At 38.0% G+C, this 17,349-nt stretch overlaps 1 protein-coding gene across 3 annotated transcripts in view; it reads left to right on the plus strand.

Moving 5' to 3' along the window:
- The window catches only part of PBX3 (PBX homeobox 3), a 204,971-nt gene that overhangs the window by 164,688 nt on the left and 22,934 nt on the right, over positions 1-17,349 (plus strand). For all 3 annotated transcript variants that reach the window (XM_023628884.2, XM_023628885.2, XM_070251822.1), the window contains 2 exons: positions 99-289; positions 6,350-6,485. In XM_023628884.2, the coding sequence (XP_023484652.1) occupies positions 99-289; positions 6,350-6,485 (327 nt within the window). The remainder of the gene's footprint in view (positions 1-98; positions 290-6,349; positions 6,486-17,349) is intronic.

The raw sequence follows: 17,349 nt of genomic DNA on the forward strand, positions 1-17,349 counted from the left end.
ATTGCAAATGAGATGGAAATTCAGATGAGTTAATGTCTGGGTGTGATTATATAAAATACTAGATTCCTAAGGAGTGATTTTTTTTTCCCCCCTTACAGGCATGTAATGAATTCACCACACATGTGATGAACCTTCTCCGAGAACAGAGTAGAACACGTCCCATTTCCCCAAAAGAGATTGAAAGAATGGTGGGCATCATCCATCGAAAATTTAGTTCCATTCAGATGCAGCTCAAACAAAGCACTTGTGAAGCAGTTATGATTTTAAGATCAAGGTTCCTTGATGCCAGGTATGTGAGGCCACAAATCTATTACATGGCTTTTTTTGTTTTTCCTTTTTCACTCCTTGTATATTATTTTCTGTAAAACTGGCCAGTTGGTCTTAGATTCTTTTATAATTTGGCTACAAGAGCCCTTCTCTACAATGAGCAGGTGATCCACCTCGTGGTGCCTGTGCTGTCAAGCCTCTTCTTGTCTGGTAGTGCTAGTGCTGTTAGCTGCCGATTGGTGATTCAGGAAATGGATTAGTGCTGCTACTAATGACTTAGGAATATGTAGCCTTTCGATTCTGATGCCAAAAAGTATTTTTAAGGATAACTTTATTTATAAAGATAACTTTCAGTATATAACTCTGTTTTAGCAAAGGTTTGTTTTCTAGGAATTTCTTGATGTTTCATTGCTTGTGCACATTATAAGGAAATACTTAGAGATACTCCTAAAAAGGAAGTGGTATTTTAGTTAAAAGCAGTTACCGCAAAACCCCCAAACTCTGTTTTTCCAAGAAAGCTTATCAGTTTCTCCCGTAAGGATGAAAATTTCCCTTTTATCTGAAGCTTTCACCAAGTTTCATAGGAATTGAGTAATAAATTGCACATGGTGTGTTTGACCTATTGGGTGACATAACAGAAGAATCGCCAAGGTGCCCCTCTATGCTGCATCTGCAGGCGTGCCTCTTGGGCATCGCTAAAGCTTGTGATCAATCTTCAGCTTTGGAAAGGAGTTTCTATTTTGTTTTGCTTTCTCTCCCTTGGAACCTGACAGAAGTGATCATCACCATCCAAATTTTATAATATAGGAGAAAATAACTAAGGTAGCTTCTCAACTGGAAAACAAGGTGTGTGGAATAGTCATCATGCCAGAGCTCTTCTTAGAGCCAAATAAGGAAACATATGCCACCTAATTGTACTCCCATCCTCCTTGTTAAGCAAAGCCTTGGATCACCTTTGGTTCCTTCCTCCTCCACACCAAATTAGTCACTAGAACTCGCCAGTGCTTCATTTTCAACATGTCTCTTGCTCTCCATTCTTACTCGCACTGCTCAGTTCATGTTCATCCTTTTGTACCTGGACTAGCATAGTACCCTCCTACTAGTCTCCCCGTCTCCAGTCTTACTCCCCTCCCTCCCATCCTCCATATCCCTTTTCTGTTTCTTTAGCATCACTATGATACCCTAATTGCTTTGCTTAAAAACTGCAGTAGCTTTTCAGTGCTGCGTAAGTCACATCAACACGCCTTAACCTGGCATTTAAGCTTTAAATGACCGGCCCTTGTCTTCATTATGTTTTTGTTGTTAAGATTTCTTTTTAAACTTTATTCTTTGCTATTTAAAAAATACCAAGCTCACTATAGAAAATTTGGAAAATATATAGAATAGAAGGACAAGAGATAAAAGACAACCACATTTTTACTACCTAAAGAAAAAAGAGCCACTGTTAATATTTTAGTACCTTGCCTTCAGGTTTGGGGACTCTCTTTTTTTTCTTTTTAATATGCTTGTGATGGTACAATATGCATAATTTGCTTTGCTTTTTAAAAAATTTACCTGAATAAGTAAACATCTTTCATATAGTGTAAGCTCTAATTTTAAATAATATTTTAATGATTGAAGTCTACCAAATGGATATATGATAAATAATTTACTTAACCATTCCTCATTTTTGAGCATTTAAGTTGTCCCTAGTAATTTCCGTTATAACTTCTTCCTTCCTCCCACAAATATTTATTTGTGCTGAGAATATAAAGGTAAACAAGATAGGTTCACATACTTGCCCCAATTGAGTTTATGTTCTACTTGGGGAAACAGACAATAAGCAAGTAAACAAATATGCTATAGTATTCTACTCATTAATGTAATGAAATGTAGTAGGATGATAACTGCTATGGAGAGAAATAAAGCAATTTGAGGGGATAGAAAATGATGGAGAGAGGGTACTATTTTAGACAGATTTCTCCTGAAACTGCTGTTTCAAGAGAAAATGGAAATCTTTATGCATTGAACCTTTTTGATCTTTAGGATTATTTCCTAAGGATTAAGTCTCACAAATGGAATTATTAGATCAAAGTCTGAACATTTTTAGTGCTGCTATTATATTACTAAATTGTTCTTTCCTGTGTTTAATCCAAAATGAAATACCTCTTATCTGTTTCCTCGGACTGCAATTCTTTCTTTTCCTCTGCCTCACCACTTCTTCTATCACCAGCCCCACTCCTCACCCCCACCCCCCCACAGCAAATCTTGTTCTCCCAGTCTTTTCCCCAGCTTGGTCACCAATAATGAGTTGTTGTCTGTGAGCGTGTCCAGCACAGAGCTTGCAATGGAACCAGTGCTCACGTGTGTTGATTTGGTGAGACCTTGTTCATGCCTCCAGGGCAGCCTGTGCTCCCTTTCCAGAAGCCCCCTTTAGTCACTCCACTGGACTGACTGGTCTTTGCCTGCTCTTGAACCCCGAGACTATGTTTATACAATTCTTCAGACCAAACTTCATTCAGACTGCCTCTGTTGCAGCTTTTCAAGAACGTTTCTTCACGTCCCTAGTAAGTCACATGGTCACTGAAAGCAACAGCCAAGTCTCACATGTTTACATTCCCTGTGATTCCAGCAAGTGTCGTATACATGATAGGCTGCAAAAAATAATTTGACTATCCAGGTGAATGAGTATTTCGACTTAATACTTTTAGGAGGTAGCATCAGAAATCAAAAAACAGGGCTGGCCCCATGGCCGAGTGGTTAAGTTCGCGTGTCTGCTTCGGCAGCCCAGGGTTTCACTGGTTCGGATCCTGGGTGCAGACATGGCACTGCTCATCAGGTCATGCTGAGGTGGCATCCCACATGCCACAGCTAGAAGCACCTACAACTAAAATACACAACTATGTACCGGGGGGTTTTGGGGAGAAAAAGGAAAAATAAAACCTTAAAAAAAAAAAGCAGAAAACATTTTAAATTGTTTTTCAACTTTGACCATTTTAATAAAAAATATTATGTGACAAAGATATTTAAAAGTACTTTCTTCAGAAAGGAATCCTTCCTAATCCAACTGCTATCCTTATTTCTGCTGATACTTGCCCTTTCTTGTCAACGTGCGTGCTTTTTTACGTAACTGCATTCATAATGTATACCTCTAAATGATTTATTTTTCTTCCGAGGAGAGAAAGTATGTTAACAAGCCAGAGTGAGCAGAGTCAGAACGAGAAGGTGGCGGAGCTTAGAGCAGAGTCCCTTCTCCCACATGGGTTGCTGTTAGTGATGTTGTGATGCTGATGGCATGCAGCCCTGGGACCATTGCACCACTGCACACTGGCCTCGGGCACAGCCATTTAGAGTGCCGTGAACCCTGGAGGGGAATGAAACTTAGGGGAAATGCTTAATGGGCATATTCTACAGAATGTTTTCTAAAAAATAAATAAAGTATAAGACCAAGTTCTCTCTTACGCCTTCGAGTGAATGCAAATACTGAGCTCTGGTTCTGTTCTTGCAGTGCCTCTTAGCAAGCCCTCTGCACTGAGAAGGCAAGGTTTTTCTGCTCTAGGCAAACACGCTCAGAGAGATGATTCCCTTGCTCACTGCAGCTTTTTGTAAGCCCATACTCACATTTCCTTGGTAATTGGACAGGCTGAAACATGTACTAGTGCAAAACATTTAAGAATAAAGTTGTGTAGGCCTCTCTGCTCTTTCAGGAGAAGTGCTATAGTCTGGACACAGCCAGAATGTCTGGGGTTAGGCATTCTGCCCATAAATTTGTTCTCTGATGTTTTTCGATATTTGCTAAAATTACTCCTAGACAAAGTCGATGAATGAGCCGAACTTATCTTTGCTTCCCAGATAGGTTTATGCTCATCTTTGCTTTCATAAGTCCTCATTTCCCAAAGAAATGCCCTTCTGTCATCTACTCTAGTCTGCTGCTGGACTCCATCTTTTAGACTGAGAGTCACAAACTCACATGCTTACATGTAATGGAAGTGAGTAGAGTGGCTGGATGAGGGGCAGTGAGAATTAGAGCAGATGGGTGTGTATCTGAGGGGACAGCCATCACTCAGCTTTAGCCTGCGTGCGCCTGCCTTCTAAAAATACAGACCTGATGTGGTTTATCTTCCAATTTTTCATAAGAAGTCAGAAACCTAGGTTTTCATGAGCAGGTCAGTATTATATGGTCTCAACAAACATTATCTGTAGGCCAGGTAATATCTATAGGTTCGACAGTTTCAGTGTCTATTCTAGACCTTTTCCACCCCACTCACCCACCTAGCTACTCATCAGAGCATGCCTCTTCAAAGTGCCCCCAGGTCAGAGCTTTGTTTTTCTTTTCAAGCAGTGCATGACTCCTGCAAACCTGCAAATTGCATGTATTTCTCTTCCTTTCCTTTCCTTTCTTCCCTCAGCACCTCCCCCATCCAATTCGTCATCAAATTCTGTTGCTTTTAGTCCCTAAATAGATCTTGACTCTCTTCTTCATCCCTCAGGAAACAAAAGTTTAACCTTCCAAAAAATTATTGAAATTAAGAAATTTCGGGACTCAACCTGAGATGTTTTGATCAGACCTAGATTTCTTGCTCCCTTGACTCTCCCTTAATATTGAGACATAGAGCACATACTTAACCTGCCATGTTAGTGACATCATTTTAACTAGAAGAATCTCATAGGGTATACACATTTACAACTGCCTACTGACTCTGTCTTTCCTGAATGTAGGATATCACAATTGAGAAGACGATTAAGATTATTTGGAAGACAGTATTAAGAGAATTATTTTGGGAAAGTGTTTTCCAGTTACTGGGGGATCTAATTTAAAGTGAAATCTGACAAATGCTAATTTATAGGTGGAATTCTTTAAAATCTGAATAACAAAACCCAAATATAAATGACATTTGTTGCTATTTGAAATAAATTGTTAATAAATACTTGATCTTCTGACAGTCTGCCACCCACCTTCCAATGAAAACAAAAATTTTTCCTCCCCTACTCTTTCCCTTGTGAGTAAATCATACCTCGGTCCAGACAGTTGCTTAAGCAGAAAAAAATCCGGAAATCCTGATGTATTTTTTCCTTACCTTGATTCTGTCTTCTCCACACACTCCCCCCATTCACTCAGTGGTCATCCAGTCCTATTGCTATTACCTTTCAAATAGATCTTGAATCTTTTTGTTTCCGTTAATCTCACCCTATGCCGAGTCCCCGTCATCTCTCAATTTGACCATTGCAGTTGTCTCCTTAAATATCTCTGCATTTCCTTTCACGCTGTCTTCCAACTATTCTCAGCAGTCAGAACGATCTTTTTAAAAGATAAAAGTTAAAGCCTTTGATAGCTTCTTATTGCACTTAAAATAAAATCCAAAAATTCTTATGGGGCCCACGAACCCTGTGTAATCTGGCCTCTTCCCGTGCTTCTAGACTCATCTCACACATTCCCTGGGCTTTACTGAGCTCCAGCCTCCTATAGCCGTTTGGACTTACCAACCTCTCTTCTGTTTCAGGACTGTTTCCTCTGCTCATTCCTCTTCCCCTCTACTCTTCGTCTTACTAACTCCTGCACATTCTCCAGGTCCCAGATTCAATATCATGCCTTTGAGGAAAGCTTTCCTGACTCCATAATCTGTTAGGTTTCCTTCTTATATGCTTTCATTGTACCTTATACTTTTCCTTCATGATACTTGATATGATCACCATAATTTGTAGTTATTTATTTCTGTGACACTTGTCGAATGTCTTTCTTTCCCCTACGTTTCTATTCTCTCCCTTATCAGCTCTCTGGTAGACCTTATCTGTTTTGTTCCAACTGGATCTTCATTGAGTGCCTAGAAAATATTTGATCCTCAATAATTATTTGATGAATAAATTAAAGAATAAAGTTAATTGTGCTTCCCATTCTAGTATTTTTCTTAGTGATCCTACATCTTAAAATGAGTTAGTGTTTTGGAGGATGCCAAGAGTGTAATATACAATACCATAGTGATAAATTAGATGCTAAGAATGTTTAAAAACAGAAATCTAATTTTTTTGTATGATCCAAATTAATATATCCCTCTTTGGTTAATGCTAATTCTAATTCTAATTCTTTTTTTGGTTCTTGTCATAGACGAAAAAGGCGTAACTTCAGTAAACAGGCCACAGAAATCTTGAATGAATATTTTTACTCACACCTCAGCAACCCCTACCCCAGTGAAGAAGCCAAAGAGGAGCTGGCCAAGAAATGCAGCATCACAGTGTCACAGGTGAGAGAGGACTCCCTGGTCTGTCTTGTTTCCCCATTGATACAGGAATCCTATTCCTTCTTCAGGGCATTCTCATCAAATTTCATATCCAAATCTTCCATCATCAAAGACGATAGAAAGAAAATATAGCTATTTCCACATTTTTATGCAAGCTTTTAAAGCTTAGATAATTTTTCTTTAATCCTAAGTGTCAGGGAATCAAGATAACCACCTGCTGCCCTGGTGTACATCTGCTATGGAGAGGACATAAACGTGCCATGGGGAGAGACACTGTTCACACTTCAGGGACTCACAGTAAATGGCATGTAGCCCTGCTTTCCCCAATTTAGATGACTGACCTAATCTTCTACCAGTGAGAAGCCAATTTATTTGTTGCTGAAAGGAAATTTAATATCACTCTTTGGTGAAAGCTTTGAGGAATTCACCAAGTGTTTTCTTGGTAACCATACTAGGATATTTGGGTCCCAAGGATTTCTTTGCTTCCTTGTTATCCATTAAATAGAAGAATTAAGTTCATGCCTGTCACTGTTTTTTGTTTTAAACATCTATTTGTAATAAATTGGCCTGAAGTCAGCTGTCGTTTTCTAACCAAAAAACATTTAGTTTTAAGCAGATAGACTGGTATTTAGACTGAGGATTGGAGACAAATAAACAAACAACTGTACCTTCCTAAAACATAAGTATACGGCACTAGCTGTAAAATACTATTTTATTTAAATACTCATATTGTTGTTTATAGATTGTCATTTGAATAACATTTCTTCATAGCATGAAAATGGGATAGTTATCAACCAGTTCTTGCAGTGGAACTTAAGGAAAAGCTGACCGTCGGCAGAAACTTCTATGTTCCCTAGAGGTCGCATGATATAAAATTTTAAAGTAGTCTTTGTGTCTGTTTGTTTGTTTTTGCTGAGGAAGATTCACCCTGAGTTAATGTCTCTTGCCAATCTTCCTCTTTTTGCTTGAGGAAGATCTGCCCTGAGCTAACATCTGTGACAGTCATCCTCTATTTTATATGTGAGCTGCCACCACAGCATGGCCACCGATGAGTGGTGTAGGTCTGTGCCTGGGAAGGGAACCTGGGCTGCCAAAGTGGAGCACACCGAACTTAACCACTAGGCCGTGGGGCTGGCCCAATAGTTTCTAAATAAATACTCCTACTGTACATCTGAATCCAAGATACGAAAGATTCCCTTCACATTTCAATGAAAGTTTCATATCAGTATTTTAAGTCATTGTTATTTAAGGGAATAGGGTCTGGGTTTAAGATCATTTCCGGCTGCTGTTTTGGCATCACTCTCTCTAGAACCTCTAGAGCAAACATAGATTTAAGTTTTAAGATTTAAGATTTCATATAAGAGTTATTGTCATTCTCTTATGAAGTAGTTGTATATCTTGATTCCTTTTGCTCCGTTTGAAATGGAATATAATTGATTTGGGTTACCAGCTTATGAAGACATATAAAACATTACTCTCTGGGCTGTGTACTCCCTGCCGCTTGAAATACTAAGGAACAGTCAAATATGCTGGGTCAGACAGCGAAGATGAAATTAAAAGTATTCACTTCAAGTGGGTGTTTTCTGGTGGGTGCATTTCTCTGAACATTAGTGGAAAGACTGGGCTCATGCTGAACACCAAGACTTAGAATTCAAATGTTTATGGATCCAATTTAAATTAAAGTGTTTTCATGCTTCCGCTCTTTCTCTTTTCTTTTCTTTTTTACTTCTATAACATATTCACCATTGGAGAATAACACAGATTATGTACATCTTTTGAAAACCAATATAAACCTGGTTTTTCATTAGTTGTGGTACTATCATTTTGTGTGTACTATAGGATTTGCTTAACACTTGCTTGTTTAGTAAGTGAGAGAAAAGTTTCCTTCTGATGTTCTGAAGTAGAGAGGTTTTGTTCTACTTCTAAAATAGGATAGGAACCCATTTGTCAGTTTAAAAAAAAATAGTTAATTTACTATATTTTCAATTGTTTTCTATAGAAAAATAGCTCTGTGAGGTTTTGAAAATTTTTTAGTAGTTGCTTGAGAGGTAGAAATAATATAGACATTGGGCTGGCCCAGTGGTGCAGCAGTTAAGTGCGCATGCTCTGCGTCAGTGGCCCGGGGTTCACTGGTTCGGATCCCGGGTGCGGACATGGCACGGCTTGGCACACCATGCTGTGGTAGGCGTCCCACATATAAACTAGAGGAAGATGGGCATGGATGTTAGCTCAGGGCCAGTCTTCCTCAGCCAAAAGAGGAGAATTGGCAGATGTTAGCTCAGGGCTAGTCTTGCTCAAAAAAAAAAAGAGTTCAAATAAATGAATAGTAGTCAAATGAATATAGTATTCATTGTTTAAAAAAAAAGAAGAAAGAATATAGACATAGATATATTACTCGGGTCACTCTTTCAAGTGCAGAATTTCAGCAATCTGTTTAAGCATCAATTTAACAGTTTCCTCCGCTTTTTACCTTTTTCCTGCCTATAAAAGTTAACTTCCCCTCCAAAACCGAAACAATGACATTATCTTTTTAACAGTGATGTCTTTAAAGACATCAGTTGCTGGCCTTAGAAATTAGTGCCCTTTTGTTTAAGTTGTTTAGAAGTGAAAGCAGAGAATGTTCCAGACCTGACAGGTTAACTACTTTCTAAAGGGAAAAAAGCATTATTTAAAATATACATCATACTGGAGCCAGCTTGGTGACTGAGTGATTATAAATTCGTGTGCTCCGCTTTGGCGGCCTGGGTTCACAGGCCTGGATCCTAGGCGCAAACCTACACACCACTCATCAGGCCATGCTGTGGTGACATCCCACATAGAAGAACTAGAGTGACCTACAACTAGGATACTATGTACTATGTACTGGGGCTTTGGGGAGAGAAAAAAAAAAAGGAAGATTGGCAACAGATGTTAGCTCAGGGCCAGTGTTCCTCACCAAATAAAAGTGTGTATACAGATATACATCATACTAAAATATAATGAAATTTAGAATCCAGAATTTGCTCATATACAAAGCTAACTTAAAAAAACGTTCACTACTAAAAACAGGCGACTGTAGCAACACTATTTTTGCTAGATTTAAAATGTATGAAACTGATTTATTCTTTATTGCTTAAAATATTTAATAATTAAGAATAAATAGGGAACTTCCAGAAGAAAATGTAAGGGAATATCTTTAGTACTTTAAGGAGGATAGGAAAGAATTTCTTAAAAAGGACGTAAAATATGTAAGCAGCAAAGGAAAAGATTGATAAATTCACTGGTAAAACGTCTATCAAAATACTTAATAAAGACTGTGAAACATTGACACAATACAACCATTTTAGTAAAGATTGAATCAGGCAAGAATCATTAATAGATATTAAATCTAGGGGGAATTTTGATGAAGAACATGGTCTTAAAGTATCTCTCCATAGCCCCCTTATTAGTTGCAAGGGACATTAAAAAAAAAAAAAAAGACAATTATAGAGTGGAGAAATGGAACAAAACCTTGACCAGATGATTAGAATCAACATCACCAAAGAGGCACAGATGGACATTGTGTGTAGTATTTCATCCAAGAATGTAACCTGAATGTAATCACTAGAAAACGTCAGACAAACCCAAAATGAGGAATGTTCTATTAGGGAAAAAAGGCAAGGAGCAGTATTCTTTAAAAATGTCAAGGAAGGGCTGGCCTGGTGGCATAGCAGTTAAGTTCATTCACTCCCTTCAGCAGCCCATGGTTCACTGCTTCCGATCCTGGGCTCGGACCTGTGCACTGCTCATCAAGCCATGCTGTGGCAGGCAATCCACTTATAAAAAAATAGAGGAAGATGAGCACAGATGTTAGCTCAGGGCCAATCTTCCTCAAAAGAAAAAACAAGTCAAAGAAAGGCCATGGAAATGTTCCAGGTTAAAAGAGGCTAAAGAGACATGACAGGTAAATGCAAATACCTGACCCTAGACTGGATCCCGTACTAGAGGGGAAAAATGCCATAAAGGATATTACTGGGCTGAATTTACTAAAGTAAATTGTAATTTGTAAAATGTTCTATGGTTTTATGAGAGAATATCTCTAGTCTTAGGAAATAAACACTCACTTACTTAGGGGTAAAAGACCATGATGTGTACTACTTACCCTCAAATGGTTCAGAAAAAAAATATGTGTGTGTGTGTGTATGTATGTATATAAACACACATACACATAAATGTATGTATACGGTCACATGTTGTTAACGACAGGGATACGTTCTGAGAAATGCGTTGTTAGATGACTTCATTGCTGTGCAAACATCATAGTGTGTACTTACACAAACCTAGATGGTATAGCCTACTACACACCGAGGCTATATGGGACTAATCTTATGGGACCACTGTCATATATGCCATCTGTTGTTGACTGAAACGTCGTTATGCAGCCCATGACTGTATACACACATACACAGAGAAAGTACACATAAATGGGGCAAAACGTTAATAACAGGTGAATCTGGGTAAAGGGCCTACACAGATATCCTTTACACTGTTTTTATTTTTGCAACTTTTTTTGCAAGTTTGAAATTATTTCAAATAAACCCTTTTTTAAAATGTGAAGACAGCCCATAAACTGCAAGAAGACATTTCTAAGTGTATAAGCAAGAGGATTAAAATCCAAAATACTTCAGAAACTCCTATAAATTCGTAAGAAAAAGACAACCTATTTGAAAAATAAGCAAAAGACACAGGGATTTCATAGAAGAAGAAATATAAACGGTCAATTATATGAAAAGATCCTTCTTACTAGTAATCAGGAAAATATGATTTAAAAACTATAATGAAATAACATTTTACATTTCCTGGATTGGCAAAAAATCCTAAATCTGACTGTGCCAAGTCTGCACATTGTTGGCAAGAATATACAATACAGAAACCTTTAAATGTTGTTGGTAGGAATGTAAATTGGTATAGCCACTTAGGAAAAATGTTAGCATTGTCTTATAAACTTGATCGTACATATACCATTTGATCCATAATTTCAGCTCTAGGTGAAATAGCCCTAGAAAACCTCTTATCTGTGAATATCAGGAGACACGTGTAAGAGCATTCATAGTAACATTGCTTGAAATGGCAAAAAACTTGAAATAAGCCAATTGTCCACTGACTGGGGAAATGGATAAATACACTGTGGTATAATCCCACAATGGATTACTACACAGCAGTGAAAAAAATGATCTACAGCTATATACATCAATTGATTGCATCCTAGAAACATAATATTGTTTGAAAAATGCAAATCGCAGAATACATATAGTATGATATCATTTTTATAAACTTCCAAGCCAAGCAAACAGCATGTCGTTTAGGGGTCACATGTATATGGTTAAATACAAAGAAAAGAAAGGAAATGGTAAAAAAAAATCAGTTAAGTGGAATGGGATTGGGAAGGAATATTCAAGGAGTTTCAGTGGTATTGTTAATAGCATATTTATTTAGTTGAATAGTAGATTTTCAGGGGTTAATTTAATTTTATGCATTATAAACCTACATATGTAAGTCAAGGAAGTCTTATACGAATTATTAAATCTAAATAATTTTTAAAAGAATATTTGCTTTCATTTGTTAACAAAAAATTTATTGTAATACCTATTATGTGCTAGACACTGTGCTAGGGGTGGAAGAGACATCTGTGAACTTAACAGGCAAAACCCCCTGCCCTGCCTGACAGAAATGTGTACATATGTTCACCAAAAGATATGTATAAGAATATCCTTAGCAAAAATGTTCATAGTAGCCAAACTGGAAACAATGGAAATGTCCATCAATAGGAAAATGGGAAAATAAAAGTGATATATGTATGTATATTTGGAGTATTATATAGCAATGAGAATGAATGAACTAGGCTATATGTAACTAGATAATGCTAAGTGAAAGAAGTCAGAACTTGATTCCATTTATTAAAAAGTTCAAAAGCAGGCAAAATTAATCTTAGTATTAGAAGTCAGAATAATGTTTACACTTGGGAGAATAGTCATTGGAAAGGGGAATGTTTCTTGCTCTAAATTTGGTTTCATGGATGTATTCATTTTATGAAAATTCATCAAGCTCTATACTTATGTGTGACCTTTTTTTGTATATAAATTTTTTACGTGACTTAAAAGTTTACTTACACAACATCAACAAACCTGCGTCATGGAGCTTACATTTTCCTGGGAGGATGCAAACAGATAAAATAAGTAAATGAGATGATAAATTAGAAAGCGATAGGTGTTATGGAGTTAAAGGGTATGATTTTTAATATGGTGGTAAAGAAAGCCCCTCCTGAGAAAATATATTTTGGTAAAGATTGAAGGAAATAAATGAGTAAGCCATGTGGCTGATTGGCGAAAAACATTTCAGGCAGAAGGAACGGTAAGTACAAAGGCCCTGAGGTAAAAGTGGCCTGAGCAAGTGGGAGATGAAGTCTAAGAGACTGAGGTCCAAATGGTGCAAGAGCCTTATAGACCAGGGTGGTGACTTGGGCTTTTACTCTGAGTGAGACGGAAAACTGAGGAGTGACGCATCTGACAAGTTTTAACAGGATTACTGTGACAGCTGTATTGACAAAAGACTGTGGGAGGCAAGGGGAAGCAGAGACACCAGTTAGGGTGCCACTGCAATAATCCAGGCAGAAGAAGACGGCGGCTTGGACAAGGACGTTAGTAATAGAGGTAATGAGAGGTTGCTGGATTCCAGATAATTGGGAAGGTACAGCCGAGAGGGTTTACTGATAGTTTGGATGTAGGATGTGAGAGAAAGACAGTCAAGGATGACTCGACAGATTTTTGGCCTGCGCAGTAGAAGGGTGGAGTTGTCGTTAGGTGTGTTGGAGGAGGATTCTGGGGCGCAGACCAAGAGTTTGGTTTTGGACATAGTAAGTTGATATATGCTGTAGTTTTTTAACTTCATTATATATTATGATATATGAATAGGCACAGGTAAGTGAGAAATTTACAGTTTTATATTAGTCCTACATTAATTTATGCTAATATATTATAAATATAAATATCTTTAACATAGAATTGCAGGCTGAATTCAGAATTTGAAATCTCTGATTTCTTAAGTCTTGGTTTGATTGAGAAAGTTGGAGTTCCCTTTTTACATAACACCCTGAAAATTCACAAAAGAAATTGTATGAAATGTCATAGGCACTGAGAATCATACTTAAATTGTCACATATTCTTAATTAGTGGAGCAGATATTAATATGCTTTTACTTTTTAGAATAGAGCTAACTTGCATTGATTATTCAGGTTAGCAAGTCACAAAAAACTCCATTGTTCTCCTGATTCCAATTTTGAATTTAAATAACTCTGGCCCTACTTTCTCTGCTAGGTGTTTTTAGAATGAAAAATGTTAACTTATTCTTCATTGCTACCGTAAGTGTAATGTACTGTAAAAAGAAGATTGATTTTTTTTTAACAGATGAGAGCCTGAAATGGTAGAGAGGTTAATTGGCAACATTAAGATTCATTCGTTCATTCATTCATTCACTCAAATAGCCTATTTTAGAGCTTTTAAAGTGGTGCACAAGACCCCCTTTTATGACAGTCTAGTGTCAAAAAAATTATCTAACCATATAGATGAGGAGACTAACCATGTAGATGGTCAGAGAAGTTAAGTGATTTGACAGGAGTCACAAGTCTTCGTGAGCGGGAAAGCTGGAGGTTCTTACACAGAGGTTCTCAATAAAAAGGAAGAGACTGGATTTTACTTTTTTTCCTGGAAGAGGGAGTGTGAGTCCTGTACCTCGGGCCCTGGCTGTGGAGTCCTGGTTTGTGAGGCACAGGCCTGGGCTTCTATCACTAGGGCTGCATCATTTCCCCCTAAACTGCTTTAGGGACTCCAGGCTAGTTAGTAGTCTGAGGTCTCCTTACTCATTAAACTACTTATTCCAAAGCAGTGAATGTTCAGTAAGCTAATTAAAATTTGTAAGTAAGATTTCCTTATTAAAAAAAATCTATTAAAATAAGAAGAAGCCAGTTAAAATAATAATTAAAGCAGGAAAAAAGATGACTATCAAATTGCAGTATCTTTTTCAGCTATCCATAAATGCCTTTTCACTTACTTTGGCAGTAGACAGAAGGCAGAGTAGATTTCTACTGCAAATACGCAGTTGGTGAACTGGAGACAAGTTGAAGGAAAATGGCAGCTATTTTGTTAAAGTGGTTCTTTCACAATGTCTTAAAAGAAGGCTGCAGACCCTCTGTTCTATAAAGGCTCTGATTGTGTGTCCTAGTAGAGATGGGACATCGTTAAACAGTGTTCAAAGAACAGAGGAGCAGGTTGTAAAAAGATGGGAGCCTTGAGGCTGCTGTAACACCGAGCACAGATAAGGCGTATCTGCAAGATTTAAAGGAAACAAGGAAACCCTCTGATTTTTTCTTGTTGTCGTTCTCTATAAACAATCAGCACCATGATTAACATGGCGCCTCAAGCTTGCTCCAGTGATGTCAGATATTATGCAGATTTTAGGGAAGCTTTTTTGAGAGACTCTCTAACACTGGTTTGATGTGATACCCGACTAAGGATAGAGAGACTGTTTCCAGCTAAGATGTAGTGTTTTTTGAGTTTTCCTTTACCTAGAAGAGGCCGTAATCAGAATCATGGTCTCTCCAGTTTTTGTCCCCTTCACTTTCTTTTGCCTGTTTCTTCCCTTTGAGTGTCCCCATCAGTCTCTCCTCATGCCTCCCCTCATCATGGCAGCTCACCTTCCCATTGCCTCACTTCTGTGAGGCACGTCAGACCAAGAGGCCAATGTATCAATCAGGGTCCCAGCAGAAAACAGATGGCACACTCAAATTAGAATAATTTGAGGAGAGTTCTGTTTACAGAAGTGTGGGCAGAATGCAAGGAAACTACAAAGGATAATACCAGTAATGCTCAGTTCTGGTTATGGCCTCTTGGCCTGAAGAGATGGAAGAATGGTTATAGAACCCAACCAAGACACAGAAGCTGTGTGCCGAAGGCAAATAACCAAGACCTTAAGTAAAGGCAGTATTACAGTGAGGGAGTCAGGGGAATAAATACTCTGACCTTACTTTCCTGCCTTCTCATCTCCTACCAGTGACTTCCTTTGGCCAGAAGCCTGAGGGCGTGTATAGGTCAGCCTCTTGGGGCCCAGAGCAAAGAGGAGTAGATAGGGATGAGTGAACAGAAGATATACAGTGTAACCCAAAAAGCAAAGACACCAGATCAGAACAGCCTCCAGGTTCAAGCCTCCTGGCTTCCCACTTATGTTGACCCTGTGATAGTCCCACCCAGGAGATCTGCATTCTCCAGAGATGCTCTTGGGCTTCCTTTGTCCTTATCTTTTGACTTCTCTTCTCCTTTCTTGACCCTCCTGTCACCTTTGTGGAAAGCATATTGATTTTCTAAAATGAGTATGGATTTTGAGAGTGGAAGCTTTAAACAGTATAAATAAGTTAATTTGATCCAGCCAAAGGTACTTGTTGGGATTTTTGGCTGTTTTCCTAATTCACTCAACAGGTACTGAGTGCCTACCATGGACCATGCACTGTGTTTGGCACTGTGGCAAACAAAGGTAAATAAGATAGGGTCCTTTCCCCGAGAAGTGTCAGATTTCTTGGGGGAGACAGATAAACATGTTACTGAAAGGATACAAAGTTGTCTGGGGGTGTGCACAGGTGAGTGCCATTTTGGAATAAGATACAAGGAGGGGTTTACCTTCTACTGAGAGGATTAGAAAAGTCCCCCAACTTATTAGCTCTGTGACCTTGAGCAAGTCATTTAACCTCACTGTGCCTCATTTCTTCATAAGTATACTTTGGATAAAAATAGCATGTACTTCATAGGGTTATGGGACTTTCAGTGAGATGATATATGTAAAGCACCTAGCAGAGTGCCTATCAAAGAGTAAGAAGAAGATGTAATAATAATTATAATAATAATTCTTATTATGCTATTTCTCCTGCCTAGAATGGTCTAACACTGTCTTCCCTACACATATGTGTAAACGTCTTATTCATTACTACTATTTCAAAGCTCACTTCAAGTGTCAGTTCTTCAAGAAAGCTTTCCTTGTACTCTCAGTTCATATCTTCCCGTATATATTCTCATAACTTCTTATACTTTCCTTGACAGGACTTACCACAGTTATACCTAAATAATGAATTGTTTAATGCTGTTCCCCTGATAGATCTTGAATTCCATCATTAATCAGGACAGCGGTCTTATTCAGCACTATATTCTTAATGCCTAGCACAGTGTCCAGCAAATAGACACTGAATGAATATTTGTTGAAGAAATGATTTAGGTAGAAGGTCAGGCTAGAGCCTTTTTAGGGAAGGTTTGCAATTATGGTGTTTAGATGTTTAGATGCCTGCAATTATGAGGCTGAGCAGTTTAGATGGCTATGTTGTATTAATTTATTTATTCAACTAGTGATTTCTGGTCACTGTGCTATATATAACAATAAATACAATAGAGATTCTGTCCTTGTGGAGCTTACATTCTAATGAGGAGAGGATAATTAATTGAAAGAAAGATAAATCTAGCACCAATGTGTAAGATCAGTTTGAAGGGTAAAACACTAGAATGAGAGTTACTAGTGACCACATAGGAGGTTGTTAGAATAATTCAGGATATAGGTGGTGAGGATTCAAATTAGGCCACTGAAAGTGGAAAACAGGGATGAATTTGAAAAGTATTTTGGAGGTAGAACTGATATTTTGGAGATTGGGTAAACAATGTGAGGAGGAAAGAGTAATAGAAGATAGCCGAGTATTTTAGCTTAGATAATTGAAGAAGGTGATATTATTAGCTGATATAGGAAACACATGAGGAAGTGCTGGTTTGATGGAGGGGAGACAAAGGGTTTGTAACAGTTGTGCCAGGTTTGTATTGCCATC

The sequence above is a fragment of the Equus caballus genome, chromosome 25 (assembly GCF_041296265.1).
Source record: "Equus caballus isolate H_3958 breed thoroughbred chromosome 25, TB-T2T, whole genome shotgun sequence".
Lineage (NCBI taxonomy): Eukaryota > Metazoa > Chordata > Mammalia > Perissodactyla > Equidae > Equus > Equus caballus.